This window comes from Leiobunum rupestre, chromosome 4 (assembly GCF_980474605.1).
Source record: "Leiobunum rupestre chromosome 4, qqLeiRupe1.1.hap1, whole genome shotgun sequence".
NCBI lineage: Eukaryota > Metazoa > Arthropoda > Arachnida > Opiliones > Sclerosomatidae > Leiobunum > Leiobunum rupestre.
Window position 1 is genome coordinate 53,760,415 of NC_143387.1, and position 17,030 is coordinate 53,777,444.

The window sequence follows — 17,030 nt, forward strand, 5'->3', positions numbered from 1 at the left end:
GACTACCTAGGAGTCTCTTTGTGTACGGAGATTGACTATCTAGATTCGCTTAAAATCTGGTCGCCTTCAGGGCGCGATCAAACACAAAGGCTCGCATTCCTACAGCCCGTACACTGTCTCTCGTACCATCTGGAAGGCAGTCGCTGTACCTAGTCTTACGTACGCGAACGATGTCCTTTGTTTTAAGAAACCAACAAATTGAAAACTTGAACAAGCGCAATTTTCCGTGGGTAAAGCCGCAGTGGGGCAATTTCATGACGGAGTAGGTGGAGATAAAGGGCAAGATGGCTTGGTCAACTGTTGTTGAGCGGGAAGCTCGTGATAAATTGTCCTACCTGGGTCGACTCGTTCATATGGCTCCGGAAAGTACCGCAAACAATGTTTACCGATATCTACGGGCAACGGGTCTTCCGACCGCGCGGATCAAACGTGTTGAACCATGGATCGGGCTTACGGTTACGGTGACTCTCGCGGAGAGGTGAAGACGGTGTCTGATTGGATCAATGTTGTAGACAAAGCAGTTTTGGAAGTGGCGTCAAGAGATCGACAAACACCGGAGTCTCTCCTTTAGAACAGAAAGGAAGAAGTCAAAGTAGAGGCTCGCTGCAATAACGACAGAGCCAGCCCCCTTCACGGACATCTTCGGAGAGAACCGGAGTGGCCGCTCTGTGGTGGCTCCGTGGAAGACATTCGCCACGTCCTGGTTGAATGTCCGGCATTCGAAGATGTTCGGGGGGAATACATCTACGCCAACGAACTGGACAATTCGGACGACTGCGTGGCGTATTTCTTGGATTTGGGAGCGGGTAGCGCGAAATGGCAAGACTTGCTAAGTCACGAAAAGAATTCTGAGCCGTTGGGATGGCTTTAGAACTAAAACGTTGCCTTAGCGATAAACGATAACTCACTGGCCAATGTTCTCCTTTTCGGTTCAACTGTACATATTGTAATTAGTTTTTTTACAAATATTGTCCTTCCTTTTGTTTTGATTTTTGGTCTTCTATTTTTGTTTATACAGGGTGTTTCAAAAGGTTATGCAAAAAAATTACGGAGTTGTAGGGGTGAGTTGAGAAGTATGCCTGTTTTTCCCCCATTTTCCTACGATGAGTAAAAGATCGCCAAAGAGCTTCAAAGTGTGGCCTACTAGCCCATGGAAGTAGGCTGCAACAAGCGCAAAACCAAGCAGCAGGGAAATGTGAACATTAAGGTTTGGGTTCGTGTGATAGGTAAACAAGTGGCCCATGCAGTCCCAATGAGTAGGCTCACACGAGCGGACAGAGATTGAATGCCTAGTACAGACAACGCAGTTGGCCGAGTGCCGTGCGTGCGTTACCGAATTGGTGCGGCGGCGGCGGCGGACCAGGTGACGGCCATAGTAGGCTTACGCTAGATATAGCTCGTGTAAGCCTAAAAATAAATAAATCGAGGTAACCAGCGTAAAAAAGTAAACGTACAGTATTTAAAGTCCCTGTTGCCCCATAAAATGATTACCAAAATATTTATTAATTTGTCCGAACAGGCGAAAATTCATCCTCTTGCTCTTGTAAACGTATAAATTTAATATCGAGCAGACGATTCTTACATTCCAAACGATATAGGCGCCCCTCGCGGTTACTTGAGGCTATTGCAACGTCATACACTATTAAAAAAAGGGTGTCTTTTCAAACCTTTAAGGGTGTTTTCTTGTCCCATATTTAACACCTTAACAGGTTTATAAAGGATGTTATTCTACACCTTAAAAAGCAGTTTTCCTGCTATAGGGTGTTTATTTACACTGTTTGGGGTGCTTATGTCCTCCGTTTTGGTTCCTTTGTTAACAGTTTGTGGTATAAAACTATTCCCTTCATGGTTATTATCTACTCCCTCTAGGGTACAAGACGACTCCTTTTAGGGTACCAAACGACTCCCTTCAGGGTGTTACACTACTCCCTTCAGGGTTCTACAATACTCCCTTAAGGGTTCTATAATACTCCCTTTAAAGTTTTATCACTACTCCCTTTAAGGTTCTAAACTACTGCCTTAAGGGTGCTACAATACTCAATTTAAAGTGTTAAAATACTCCTTTTAGGGTACTAAACTACTGCCTTAAGGGAGCTACACCCTTACCAGGAGTTAAATCACTCAATTTACGGGGTAATATAACACCCTTTATACACCTTTTCAGGTTTTTAATTTGGGACAATAAAAATCCCTTTAGGGCGTTTAAATTAACATTCAAGTGTTTTTTACAGATATTACACCCTTAATATACCATTAAATCACCCTTTTTTTTAAGAGTGTACGATATAAAAATAATTAATTTTTGTATTTTAAGGCCTGGAGATACCAACGGCTACGCGCACCCACGCGTGTCGCTGCGATGTTACCAAGAATGCATTCAAGAGAACAGAGAATACGAATACTTGGCACTCTGCTCGTGATAAACCACGCCTCTCCGCTTCCCTCGCCTAATCATTCGTTCTTTCTCCCTGTAAGTGGGGGAAGAAGCTATAGTAGCGGCTACATATTCTCCGTAAACCCAAATATACATTCTTCGCGTTACGGTACCATCCGCTATTAATCAAACTGCGCCCATATCGCCACTAAACTTAATTTAATCGCGCTTTCTCACCCGCGATAGAATGCAGCTAGCGTGTTTACCTGGAAATAGGACGTTGGTTGTGGGGGGGTAGAATATAATCTAATCTAAAAATAGTCGTCGACCTTGTCTCTGGAGAGCTGAATATTTATTAACATCGACGCGCGCCAAAATAGAGAGTGCTCCAGAGAGACAATGGAGAGGATGAAATGACAAGAAAATATATATAGGCTACTTGTCGGCCTTTTTTATCTTTCGTAAGGGCTCGGGTGTGGCCTTATGCATTTTTTAAATGATATGAAAACATTGGTTCTCTCTCCCTCGGTCTCTTCTTTCCCAGGATTCCGTGTGTTCCATGTAAACCTCCGTCGGAAAATTTCTCTGAAACGTGCCGGGCATACGCCCTGTATTCGCGGAAATCATTTTCCGTTTTTGATGACAAAAACGTAGGCCAAATATGACCGCAAAAAATTGAGCTTTTGTAAATAGCGAATTTAACAAGCGTCGCCCCAATTTCTGTTTAGGATATTTTCCCTACAGGCGCCCAGGATTATTTGAAATGTGGGAGTGTCGAGGAATTGCGAGCCTATCCCACGATGAACCTATCTTTTTGGAAACTTTGCGATAGAATTATATTCTGTTGGACCAAATCGAAATAAAGTCGAATTTCTTACATTGTAATTAGATAATAAAAAAAAACAAATTTTGGAATGTAATTTCTGTTCTAAAATTATATCTGAAAAATTTTGGTTATTATTTTGAAATTAAATTTTGGTTATTATTTTGGAATACAATTTTATACACCATCCATTTTCGTCAGGGAATTTTATTGTTTGCAAGTGCAAAAAGTTTTGAAAGTTTATAGGTATATTTCGAATTAGAGTGACGTATTTTATTAAGTCTTAAGACCCTATGAGAGCCTAGTCGAAAGGTTTAATTCCGTACTAATGATCCCAAATCCGGGCGGGGGTGTTCGATTCTGGACATCCAAAATCCAGTTACGAGAGCCATATGATGGGTAATATTAGTCAGTTGATTAGTGAGATTAGACTATAGGCTTATTTTATCTTATATCGATAACAGTTTACCCAGTGGCGTAGCCAGAATTTTGTTTCGGGGGCGGCGCACACAATTTAATAAAAAAGTTAAACATTGTACATACAACCATACGTGGTGTACCCCCCGAGTTTAACCGGTGAAAATTTTTAAAAGAACGTTATTTAGAATAATAAAACCTTTGATTAGATTTTATCGACAATAAATGGAAGTTTAGCAGATCTGCCAATTGTTTTATAAAGCAGGGTTCATGGCAGTAGTTGAACATTAAATACTACAGGAATAATTGTGAAATTTCAACTTAACCTAACGTAATCTATCGTAATCTAATCTAAGCCACCCTAAACTAGTCTATCCACCAAAGTTATATAGGCAGAAGTGCAGAACGACCCAATCGACATTAAACCTAATAGAATATTAAAATCCTTTTCTTAAAGGGAATATAACATGCAAAGCAATCTTTATGGAAGACCCCTTCAATTTTTCAAATTTCCCGTACAGTGGCGCCAAACATTTCTAAAGCCAAAGGCAAGAGCGGCCAGAGCTACAAACGTTGGTGTTCCACACCAAATACCTGAGGTTATATTCCCTTTAACCTGACGATTAATTTATACGCGTAATTACACTCCTGCATAGGATTACTTATTTATCTCACGAAAGGATTAAAAATTGAGAAATACTAAGGCTAATTACTACAATGTCTGGAGAAAAAGCCGAACGTTTAACATAAACAAACGGCTATTTACAACACGTCAAAATTAGCGTGCACTTAATTAATAATTATTTTAAATGCTAATAATTTATTACGGTGTTAAGAATTGCAGTACTACATTTTTAAGCAAATTGTCCAAGTTATGAAATGATATCACTGACCAGTAACGTAACCAGAATTTCGGTTTGGGGGGGGCGGAACAATTGAAAAAGAAAAACAATTGTACGTGACTGACACTGATCAACGATCTTATGCTTGTATTTTACTGTAATTCTTAGCTGGTGCTATAAAATCGCTCGTATAAAATACTAATAATTCCATTTTAACCACAACAGAATGAACATTTTTACAGCGCTCAAATCGATATATAGTTCATATCTATTTTTTTAATTCTTAGATGGTGCCATAAAATCACTTGTATAAATAACTATCATTCCATTTTTACCACAATAGAATAAACATTTTCTTCGCAATAAAATGAAAATTATCTTCAAAATAAAATGAAATGTTTACTCAACATCGAACGAAAATTTTCTCCACAATAGAATGAAAAACTTCTCCACAATAGAATGTAATTATTCTTCACAATGGAATGTAATTATTCTTCGCAATGGAATGTAAATCTTCTTCGCAATAGAATGTAAATCTTCTTCACAATATAATGTAAATCTTCTTCACAATAGAATGTAAATCTTCTTCACAATAGAATGTAAATCTTCGTCACAATAGAATGTAAATCTTCTTCACAATAGAATTCAAATCTTCTTCACAATAGAATGAAAAACTTCTCCACAATAGAATGTAAATATTCTTCACAATAGAATGTAAATCTTCTTCACAATAGAATGTAAATCTTCTTCACAATAGAATGTAAATCTTCTTCACAATAGAATGTAAATCTTCTTCACAATAGAATGTAAATTTGAACCGCAATAGAAAGACGATTTTCATTCTATTGTGAACAAACCTTTCATGCAGAAATAGAATGACGATTTTCATTCTATTGTGAACAAACCTTTCATGCAGAAATAGAATGACGATTTTAATTCTATTGTGAACAAACCTTTCATGCAGAAATAGAATGACGATTTTCATTCTATTGTGAACAAACCTTTCATGCAGAAATAGAATGAAGATTTCCATTCAATAGAATGAAAATGTTATGATCTTACAAGTGAAAATGACTTTTATAGTTGTAAGTAATATTTGATTCGAAGCGACTCTGATCGATGAATTTGAGGGAAATATTTGAGGAATAGCGCTGGAATGTTGAAAGGTAATTAAATTGGGGAAAAAGGAGGGATATATAAAAGGGAATAGACTTTCATCTTTACAGACGTTTTATTTTGGTTCGCTTAATATCATTTCATCCCGGCAGGCTTTATTCGCGTGTTCCTTTTACGAGTGTTTTTAGCATCGCAGTCGTAATTAATTTCGATATTCGTCCGCGTCTCGCTTTACGCCGACCTCAGACAATTATACGAGAGACGCGGCCGCGATAACGCGTTTACATTGTGTTCTATCTACTCTCTTTTATTAGAGAGATTGAGCAATTTCCGGGTAAACATTTAAACGTAAGCGTCGGAATGTTCGAAACACTGTCAAAGATAGCTTCGCGAAATGCCAGCGTAGCGTAGCGGGATGTTATACGTTCCCGTTCAAAAAGCCTAAAATGCTTAACCTCTCTCTAAACGCTAATATTGGCGTTTAGGAAATTGAAAATCCAACTCGCCCATGATGGCTGCGTTATATCGCTATGAATATTTAATAGTTCAAATGTTTGTTGTTTAACTTAAAAATTATTTATTTTTATCGCTTAAGTTATTATGGCTACTTGTGCATGAAATAATAAACTAATTATTTTTAAGAAACAACGGTGTTTATTGCACAATGATAAAATCAATTATAGTTTAGGCTTATCTAAGCCATCCACATTGTTACCCTGAATCTAAAGTCGGTTATTTTTATTGGTTTTACCAATGTGCAATAAAAACCTTTTTTTTTTAAATAATTAGATTATTATTTTTGATCGTTTTACACAATGCATTTTGCCATAAGTCCTTTAATGTTAAACGAAATGTCGTCTTAATAGGTAGAGCATACAGCCATTGTAAACATTAAGACCGTATTCGTGAAATTTTCTATAGTCAACCCGAGGCGCTGGCCAGTTTAACGAAATATTCCCTCATTAAATTGAAAGAACTAAAGAATTAAAGTGAAATGAGGGGGAGGGGATCGTGTGAGGTGGGCGCGAAGGTCCCCTCTAGCGAGAGAAGGGAGAGCAAGAAACTCGAGAGCCGAGTAATTAAGGAGTTAATTAGAAGCACGAGCGCTTAATCCCGAAACAGGTAAAGCGAAACGCCATTTTCACCCCTAGCGGCGAATAGAGCTTGACAGAATACCCGGACGCTCTATTGAAAACAAACTTATAAACGCGTCATTTACGCTTATTTTAAGGGGTTTTCGTCGACTTGACCCACATCCCCACTTTCACCTAGGCTCCGTCATTCGGTCTATCCGCTAAACGAAGGAGTCGTGACGAAAAAACTAATTAGAAGCTAAGAAAGTCACCTTGGGATATGTTAGAGATACTCATTTCCGGTAATGTTATGACGTAAGCGTTGTCTATTCAAATATTACGAACCGGATGTTTATCCCGCAAAAGCCATATTTTTAACGTCTCCTGGAATCTATTCTCCATTGTCTTGGCTTTTACTAGCAGAGTCGTGCAGCCAGGGGGGGGGGGATCCCATAGAGCTGAGGGGATAAAGGACCCACCAGTATTCTATTAGAAACCCGCTATGCAAAGGGGCAAAAAAAAAAACAGCTAAACCCTAACCAAATTCAAAGAAATGAAAAAACTTGCAAGTTACTCGTACCATTAGGTCTTCGAGCAGAAAATTAAGACGCGAAACTCGGACCAAATAGATCGTCGAGACCAAAGGTGGTTCTTCTTACCCGCAACAACGCTCGTACTCAGTGCCCGATTAAGGACTAGGCCCACTAGGCACTGGCCTATGGGCCCCCGCCAACGGAAGACCCCCCCCCCCCCCCCCGCAGATGACATCAATGGATTTTTCTTCGGGACATACGAGTTTTGCGTTATTAAGCTTTCCTTACGAAGGTCCCCTCCAAAATCTGCCTAGGGCCCTTCCTTCAGTAAATCCGGTACCTCCCCCCCCCCCACGCACCCTTTTGAACTTTCAGTCAGAAGGGCCAGCGATTACATCATTTTCCTCTCTGCTCAGTAACACGGAAAGAAAGTTCTGGTTGAAGGACATTTTTTAATAAGCCACGCCTACCGTGTTCGATATAATGTTCTTCGTAAAGATGTGACATGTCCTGATTCTTAAATAAACACTGCGGATTCTGGAAGTATATTACCCAAACATTTATTATTTAAAATCCAAACTACCTCTCGGTGTCGTCGAAGTTACGATACTCCGTCCGCAATTGCTTCATTGAAGGATTTTACGAGCGATTTCGATTTTTATTTTGCCAATTTATAATTTAGTAGCTTCCAGAAAAATTTTGTTCTTTTAAAATGAGTTCCACCAGTTATTCTTGAAATAATAATTGTAGCGTAGTTGAGTGTGGCGCGGAATGCGTGGCCGCGTTTCTTCTTCTCAGAAAGTGGCCTATTTTGCACAGTCATTACCGTATTCGCTGTGAAATTTCAAATTTAGAATGGCTAACGAGGTTCCACGTTACTCGTGTGTCTCTGAGACAAGCTGGAGATGGGCAGCCAACTAACGGAGTACTTTGCTTGGTTCTCTTATCTTTTAACTACGCGCTTTGCCGAAGACGGCTCCGTTCGCACTCGGGAAAAACGTCTGCCTATAGTAGTTCACATTCGAAATAAATTTATTTTTATTCAAGGTAGAAGGGGAAGATGTTTAGGCGCGAACAGACTCTTTGTTCCTTTTTTGGCAATTTGTCTTAACGATGCGCAATGAGCGGCAGCTAATAGAGCCATCGTATAATAGTTCCGCGGAACAGTTCAACTTAAAAAAATGGAGACCTGACTGTTTCAATAGAGCGTTCTATAAAATCGGTGTGGTGTGCTTTCCCCCTTTTGAGTTCGAAGGAGGTGAATGCAAACCCGTAAGAAATTGAGAGCAGTCGATTTTTAGGAGTAGCGTAGTTGCTAGCCAAGGCTTCACTAATTTCCGGCTTTCCGCGCCGTTTTCGTTATTTTAAATGATTTTTGTAATAAATGTATGATGGTAAATAAGCAAAATACTAGTCCCAAATCCACGGGCTTAAAAAGAAACTTAGATCATTAAAATATTCTTAACCTCAAACATACTTCAACACCTAGGGTCCCTTCTACAACTCCTAAAAGGTACGTCTCTAAAATATTCATATAAAGACAGGACATAAGCCAAAGAATAACAAAAATTGTTAGTCCTGCTGAACTAGCTCTATAGTTTGTATGAAAAGTTTGGCCGGTTTTGGGCCGATTTTATTGAACGCTCTATACCTCTGTATTATAAGTATAGATTATGAATTCTTTTTAGTATGAAAGGTTTGATATAAAAAGGTAGTAAACCAACTGATGGTTCACTAACTATAATAAAGATAGAGCGGCTTGCGTTGTCAAATATATGGTGGACGTGCAGGAGTCTGTCCCAGATATAGCACTTCTGGAAAAGAGAAATTAGCTCTCCACTTAATGAAAATTGCTAGAGATATTAAATCTCCGTTAGCCTTGCTTTTCACTAGCGTCATTCTCATTTGGGGTGTACAAAGATTTTTACGCGCGTTAAAAAATTAACATTACAACGCGGGCTAGTGGAACGCGCGCGTTTCTTAGCTTTAGGACGTACAAATGTTTTTACGTGGTAACGCGCGTAAAGAAAAATAGATTATTACTCGCGATAGTGGAAACAAACTTAGTTTACACTAGCGCGCGTAATAATATATATATGTTCTAAAGTTGGGATTTGCATTAGTGGAAACTAAGCATTATGCTTGGTTTCCACTAGTGCTCGTCATTATGTATTTTTCTTTACGCACGTCAAAATCTTTGAAGTTCCAAAGTTGAGTGACGCACCGTTACGCGCGCTAGTGGAAACCAAGCTTTAAGGCCCATTTTCATGCTCGCTGGTAGCGGATAAAAATCGTCAAAATTCGCATCCGCCACTCGCAAGCGTGAAAATAAAGCTAAAATATCTGTTTGAAACAGATCGACGCGGAAAGTGAAAAAGTGTGTAGCGGAAGCGGATTTTGTCGATTTTTACACGCTACCAGCGAGCATGAAAATGGGGCTTTATGCTTGTTTGCCACTGGCTCGCGCAACGATGCGTTTCTCAGCTTTGAAACGTTCAAACGTTTTTACGCGCGTAAAGAAAATAACATTATGACGCGCGCTAGTGGAAAACAAGCTTAAGAACTAATATTTTTTTCGCACCGACGCTCTCCGTCGCATCGGTTTTTTTCCCTAGTGAAAACGAGGCTTGTATGATAAGACGTAAGCAAAAATAATCCGCCTTCAAAAAAAATGAAACCCCTTTGCAGAAAATGATCCACCTTCACAAAAAACGGTACTCCTTTACAGAAAATGATCCACTTTCACAGAAAACGGTACCCCTTTACAGAAATTGATCCACCTTCACAGAAAACGGTACTCATTTACAGAAAATGATCCACTTTCACGGAAAACGGTACCCCTTTACAGAAAATGATCCTTTCACGGAAAACGGTAGCCCTTTGCAGAAAATGATCCACCTTCACAGAAAACGGTACCCCTTTACAGAAAATGATCCACCTTCACAGAAAACGGTACCCCTTTACAGAAAACGGTACCCCTTTACAGAAAATGATCCACCTACACGGAAAACGGTACCCCTTTACAGAAAATGATCCACCTACACGGAAAACGGTACCCCTTTACAGAAAATGATCCACCTTCATAGAAATGGTACCCTTTTTCAGAAAATGGTACAACTTTCCATAAAATGATCCACCTTCAGAGAAATGGAACCCTTTTTCAGAAAATGGTACAACTTTGCAGAAAATGATCCACCGTCAGAGAATACGGTACCCTTTTACAGAAAACGGTACGCCTGTACAGAAAATGATCCATCGTAACAATATTTTCGTAAAAAGCCATTTTCATATTCTATTCGCCGCTTTCGTTTCCACTCTTCTGTTTTAAGGGGTTCTCCAATTGGTAGAAAGAAGCGCTTACGCGTCGATCCTTTTAATTTCCGCGTATTATACTTATCCATTTAAATAAAAACCGATTTTGAGCGACACCACCCGACGCTGCTTATTCCCTAGTAAATCGCTATCAAAGATGTAAAGCGTTGGATCTTTCAAAATAAGGGCGGATACGGACGCTATACAACTTGTTTACATATCGCTCCAAATAAAAGTAGCCAACGCCAAGTGTCGGCGCAGGTAGACTCCCGCTTATTTGTTTAACGCTGCCAGCCCGCGGCGAACCTACGTTGATTCGTTTTTTCCGCGGCTCCGAACATCGCGGAGTCTCTAGTTTCTACTTTATTTTTAGCTCATCCTCGTCGGATCAGGCCCGAGTTATTTGGCTTGTTAATATGGGATTTTCTTCTCTTTTTTCTGAGATGCCGCCTCAACCTCCCCCGACACTAACGTACCTTTCTTTATACTCGCCGATTTTCCGTAAAAGCGAACATTTTTATCTTTTTTTTCCCTTTGACGAGACCTCGCTCTATCGGTTGAGTTAATGGCGTTGTCAAATCGCGTAAAGTTCGAAACGGAACTCTATCTTCGTATTATTCATTGGTTTATTAATCGAATATTTTACCGACGCATTTCACCCGATAAAATAGAGCGGGAGCCTTATATCGAAAACTTCAACAGTGTTTACCTTTGAAACTCGGGTAAACACCCTAACGGTCTACCCGGCTACAAAGTCACGTACAAATATTCAACTTCATTTAAAGCGATATTACTTTGACGGAATCTTTGAACTTTCTTTAGAGACTGATATATTAAAATTTGGAGCGAGTCGGACGAAGAATTTGAATGAAACATCAAAGTGAAATTGACTCGAATCGAGGAAATGAAACTCTCTTTGAACAGCGAGGCTATGACCTCTTCGTAGCGCTTATCGAGTTATTAAACGACATTATATACATTGAAATCTACTCACTTTGACTCTCTCCGGACATCTCGTCGCTCAGTTCCCCGGCAGAGAAGCCCATCTCGAGTTTCCTCAATTATTAGGATTAAACCTCTTGAAATATCTTTCGAAACAAATTTGTTACTTTTGGTAAAGGCCTCGGTCACAAGCCGGAACGAGTGGTCAAATTGCGTCCGGATCGCGTCGCGCGAAAAGACGCGCCGGATCACGCTGTGTCCGGAAAAGCGGAGTCTCTCTCGCGGGGCAGTTTCGCTCTCGGAGTTGCGGTTTTGGCCAAAAGTGAAGCGAACTGAAATCCTCCTGTTCTTCCGTCAGAGGATAGTTTCATCTGACGCTCGCCTGAAGGATCTCTCTCTCTCTACCGCGCGCTCTCGAGTCACGTGGCTGGTAGGGTTCCTAGAGGGAGAGGCGTTTCTCTCTACATATAACGTGTTTCCTTTTAAAAGTAATATATCGTATAGGCCTGTACGCGCCGGGTCAAATTGTCCGACCCGATGGACTGGCCGCGATGCAAATTATAGGGTGGAGTTTGTGTACCGTTCCCACAATGGCTCAATCTAGCTGCCCTCCCCCCACCCCCGTTCTACAGACAGCCTTTTTCGGACCTATGATTATGGCGGCAGCGTGTGATATTTGGGTTGGATATGTTCGTTCTGTGTCGTTCGATATCAGCCATTTCGCCTATAATCAAATTTCGTGAATTGTTACTATCGACGATACTATGGCCTTACAATGGTTTTTAAGTTTAATTCCGATTTAAACGCGAGTTTCCAGTGAAACAGCGGAAGCGTACATTCGTAATATAATAAATATTTGTTATGATACATAATTAGCGTGACGGTTTCCAATCTTCCGAGTGTTAAAATTTTATTCAGAAGCATTTTTAGAATGAGCACACATTTTTTGTCGACTTTTAACTAAGTTTTCTTTGTCACGACGCCGTAGTGAGCCGGAGCTTAGGACCGCCGATTGATAATTTTAATGCGCCTATTTTTATCGCTAGAGGCGCTGGTCGTTATCGGTATGGCGTTAATTCTACATCACTCCAAACATTAGTTATCAGTAAGTATTTCGTCTAGCTGACACATAGCTATCAGTAAGTATTTCGTCTAGCTGACACATAGCTATCAGTAATTATTTCGTCTAGCTGACACATAGCTATCAGTAAGTATTTCGTCTAACTGACACATAGCTATCAGTAAGTATTTCGTCTAACTGACACAATTATGGAATATAATTATAGAGTTATGATTCAAAAGTATTCTCCCTAATGACGCAACACATAAAAATTACACCTTTTTATGGTTAGTTTCCACTAGCGCGCCTCTCAACTTTGGGACGTACAAAACGTTTTACGCGCGTAAAGAGAAATACATTATTACTACGGCTAGTGGAAACTAAAGGCTAGTTCACACGGGCAGTGTTTTCCTGATTTTCTCTATTTTCTAGTTTTACCACCTTTTCCCGTTGTTCTGGCGCACGGGAAAACGACTGTGCACACGGACAAAATTAAACGGACTTTTCCTCCGTCAGCGCTGCCGGTAAACGAGAAAACGGAGAAAAAAATGTTGAAATATCTCTACTTTTTTTCCCGGTTTTCTGAAGCACTTTGAGCTCGACTAATCAGCGAGCGTTTCGCTGTCACGGGATTTTGAAATTCTTTAAAAGTAGGCTTAAGAATTTTTGCGTCTACCACGTGACGGCATAACGCTCGCTGACTGGTCGAGCCCAACGCCCCTCAAAAAAAGGTTATCCGATTTCTCATTCCCCGGCAGCGCTCGCTGTGATAAAATCCGGCAAATTTTGTCCGTGTGTACAGTCGTGTTCCCGTGCGCAAGAACAACGGGAAAAGGTGGTAAAACGAGAAAATAGAGAAAATCAGGAAAACACTGCCCGTGTGAACCAGCCTTAAGCTTTCGAATATTTTCATCTTTATAAACTATATTTTCCCGGTGTAATAAATTTAGAAAACCCGCGAAGGTATCACGTTTCAAGCGGCTTAAGGCTGGTTTTCACCATGGAAAAAACGCCACAACGGTGAGAGTCGACGCAAAAATATTACATTAGGCCTAACGGGAATTTTTCGCGTCGACGTTCACCGTCGTGGCGTTTTTGCCCTAGTGAAAACCAGCCTTAACACTTCTAAGAGATGTACACCGTTCCTAGAGCCCTCTCATGTGCCTCTCGTGATACAACATCAATTAGAAAGTAACCTTGTAGGTGCGTAATCATTAATAGAGAGATTACTCTCGTAATGGTCTGGAAAGCTTCGTGGAAGGCTTAAAAGTAGCTCCGCGCTGTATCGAAACTCATCAGCTCAGTTTTTCCGCCACCAAATCCGTCCCAACTGACCAAAATCGCTACGTTACTATTTATTCCGCATCGTCCATTACGTCTCTAACAACCCGCGCCGGACAGTTTACGTTCAACCTTACGAAACGTTCCAGTCTGCGCGGCTTAAAGAGTGTCCTTACAATGGAAGGGCGACGAGGTTCGTAGTCCCTAGGTACCGAACCCCGGGCTTCGCGTTTTACGGGGGAGGTTGCCAGTTGGAGGTAGTTACGTTTATAGTGGTCATCTATCTATCGAAATGTCTCTTTAACCGGGACGATTTCCAACTTGGCTTTTATTTGCGGCAAAAGGGGAGAGATCTCCGAGTTTTTTTGGCTCGGGGGCGGGGCTGGGCTCCGTCGCGTACTACTACTCAGATTTGATCTGGTGAGCAAAAAAAACGTCTTTACTCTGCTTTTTTTCGTTCGTGACTTCGAATCAAGATTTAGTGCGCCCATTAAACGCGGAAATAAGAGCCGCGATGTCCGTCCTTTTCCAAATGACCCTTTTATGTTTATGAAGAGCGCCGCCTACACCCACGAGCATCGCGACAATCCGACGTCACGTTCTCAATATATTCCTACATTTATTACTAATGATACTTGCTTATTCAATGTTTCAATCACGTTACTGTCAGATGCTTGATTGACTGACCTTGTTTCAGAGCGACGTTTTTCAAGATTTTTTTTTGTAAATTAATAAAGTTCTTTAGTTCTTTAGTTCTTTTATTGCTCAACAAGAGGTCTAAGACCCATCACGTTAAGACAGTGGACAATACCAGGGACTCGGTTTCTCCAATGGTAGAATGATCTATGCTTCGAAGTATAAATTAATTTTACAGTTGAAAGCTTACTTGTACAAGGGCCCGTCTAGCCTTTGATAGTAGTAGCAATTAGGGTTTATTTCTAAGGAAGCATATAACTCTTTTGCCATTGGACACCCCTCGGGACACCCGAGGTCAGGGAATGATCAGGGATTTTTAAGAATTTGTAAAAAGTCAGGGAATGATCGGTGATTGTTTTGAATTGGTAAAAAGTCAGAGAATGATCATCGATTTTTAAGAATTTGTAAAACGTTAGGGAATGATCATGGACTTTTAAGAATTGGTAAAAAGTTAGGGAATGATCGGGGATTTTTAAGAATTTGTAAAAAATCAGGGAATGATTGGAGATTTTTGAGAATCTGTAAAAAATCAGGGAATGATCGGGGATTGTAAAAAATCAGGGAATGATCGGGGATTATAAAGAATTTGTAAAAAATCAGGGAATAATTGGAGATTTTTGAGAATCTGTAAAAAATCAGGGAATGATCGGGGATTGTAAAAAATCAGGGAATGATCGGGGATTATAAAGAATTTGTAAAAAAATCAGGGAATGATCGGGGATTTTTAAGAATCTGTAAAAAATCAGGGAATGATTGGAGATTTTTGAGAATCTGTAAAAAATCAGGGAATGATCGGGGATTGTAAAAAATCAGAGAATGATCGGGGATTATAAAGAATTTGTAAAAAATCAGGGAATGATTGGAGATTTTTGAGAATCTGTAAAAAATCAGGGAATGATCGGGGATTGTAAAAAATCAGGGAATGATCGGGGATTATAAAGAATTTGTAAAAAATCAGGGAATGATTGGAGATTTTTGAGAATCTGTAAAAAATCAGGGAATGATCGGGGATTATAAAGAATTTGTAAAAAATCAGGGAATGATCGGGGATTTTTAAGAATCTGTAAAAAATCAGGGAATGATTGGAGATTTTTGAGAATCTGTAAAAAATCAGGGAATGATCGGGGATTGTAAAAAATCAGGGAATGATCGGGGATTATAAAGAATTTGTAAAAAATCAGGGAATGATTGGAGATTTTTGAGAATCTGTAAAAAATCAGGGAATGATCGGGGATTGTAAAAAATCAGGGAATGATCGGGGATTATAAAGAATTTGTAAAAAATCAGGGAATGATCGGGGATTTTTAAGAATCTGTAAAAAATCAGGGAATGATTGGAGATTTTTGAGAATCTGTAAAAAATCAGGGAATGATCGGGGATTGTAAAAAATCAGGGAATGATCGGGGATTATAAAGAATTTGTAAAAAATCAGGGAATGATTGGAGATTTTTGAGAATCTGTAAAAAATCAGGGAATGATCGGGGATTATAAAGAATTTGTAAAAAATCAGGGAATGATTGGAGATTTTTGAGAATCTGTAAAAAATCAGGGAATGATCGGGGATTGTAAAAAATCAGGGAATGATCGGGGATTATAAAGAATTTGTAAAAAATCAGGGAATGATCGGGGATTTTTAAGAATCTGTAAAAAATCAGGGAATGATTGGAGATTTTTGAGAATCTGTAAAAAATCAGGGAATGATCGGGGATTGTAAAAAATCAGGGAATGATCGGGGATTATAAAGAATTTGTAAAAAATCAGGGAATGATTGGAGATTTTTGAGAATCTGTAAAAAATCAGGGAATGATCGGGGATTGTAAAAAATCAGGGAATGATCGGGGATTATAAAGAATTTGTAAAAAATCAGGGAATGATCGGGGATTTTTAAGAATCTGTAAAAAAGGAGGGAATGATCGGGGATTTTTAAGAATTTGTAAAAAGTTGAGGAATTTAAATTTATCTTGAAAAGCGATTTATTCTGTGATTATTTTAAAATAGAGTGTTCTGATATTTTTAAACTTTGTAATCCCAATTTTGCAATAAAGCTTGTTTAGCTAAAAATAACCTTAAGAGTCAACGTTCATAGTAAATTTACCGAAGTAAAATATAAAGTAAAATATTTTTCGATTTTGTTTGGAAAAAAGACGGAAAAGTTGTAAAATTTGAAACTGAAAATATTGTGGCAACTGTGTAAAATAATGAGACGTAAAAACTGTTTATATTATTTAAATTATTTTCTTTAACATAATTGAAAGCGTGTAAACGGTATACTTTTCGATAACATTTAAAATGTTTGTATTCGCAACTTTCACTAATTTGATATACGTTACGCTTTAAGTCGGCATTTACAGCCATCAACTTGGAAAGTTAAGTTTGTTCACCGAAAGTGCACTCACAATTGTCAGTTTATCTCGAATCCATGGCGGTTCTCTTTTAGCCGCCGGCCGTGGATTGAGAATGTTGGTGGCAAACCGAGGCTTATTATTCAAAGTTTTCCGTTGGGTTATTTGTCCGTTTTACGCTTACGGACTTCGCTGGTAAACATTGTCTTTATCTCTAAG

At 39.4% G+C, this 17,030-nt stretch overlaps 1 protein-coding gene across 1 annotated transcript in view; it reads right to left on the reverse strand.

Annotated features, from left to right (window-relative positions):
• The window catches only part of LOC149948284 (uncharacterized), a 53,009-nt gene extending 41,268 nt beyond the window's left edge, over nt 1-11,741 (reverse strand). The window contains exon 1 of the mRNA XM_090171900.1: nt 11,485-11,741. Within this exon, the coding sequence (XP_090028026.1) occupies nt 11,485-11,536 (52 nt within the window). The 5' untranslated portion in view covers nt 11,537-11,741. The remainder of the gene's footprint in view (nt 1-11,484) is intronic.
• Between the last annotated feature and the right edge of the window lie 5,289 nt (nt 11,742-17,030).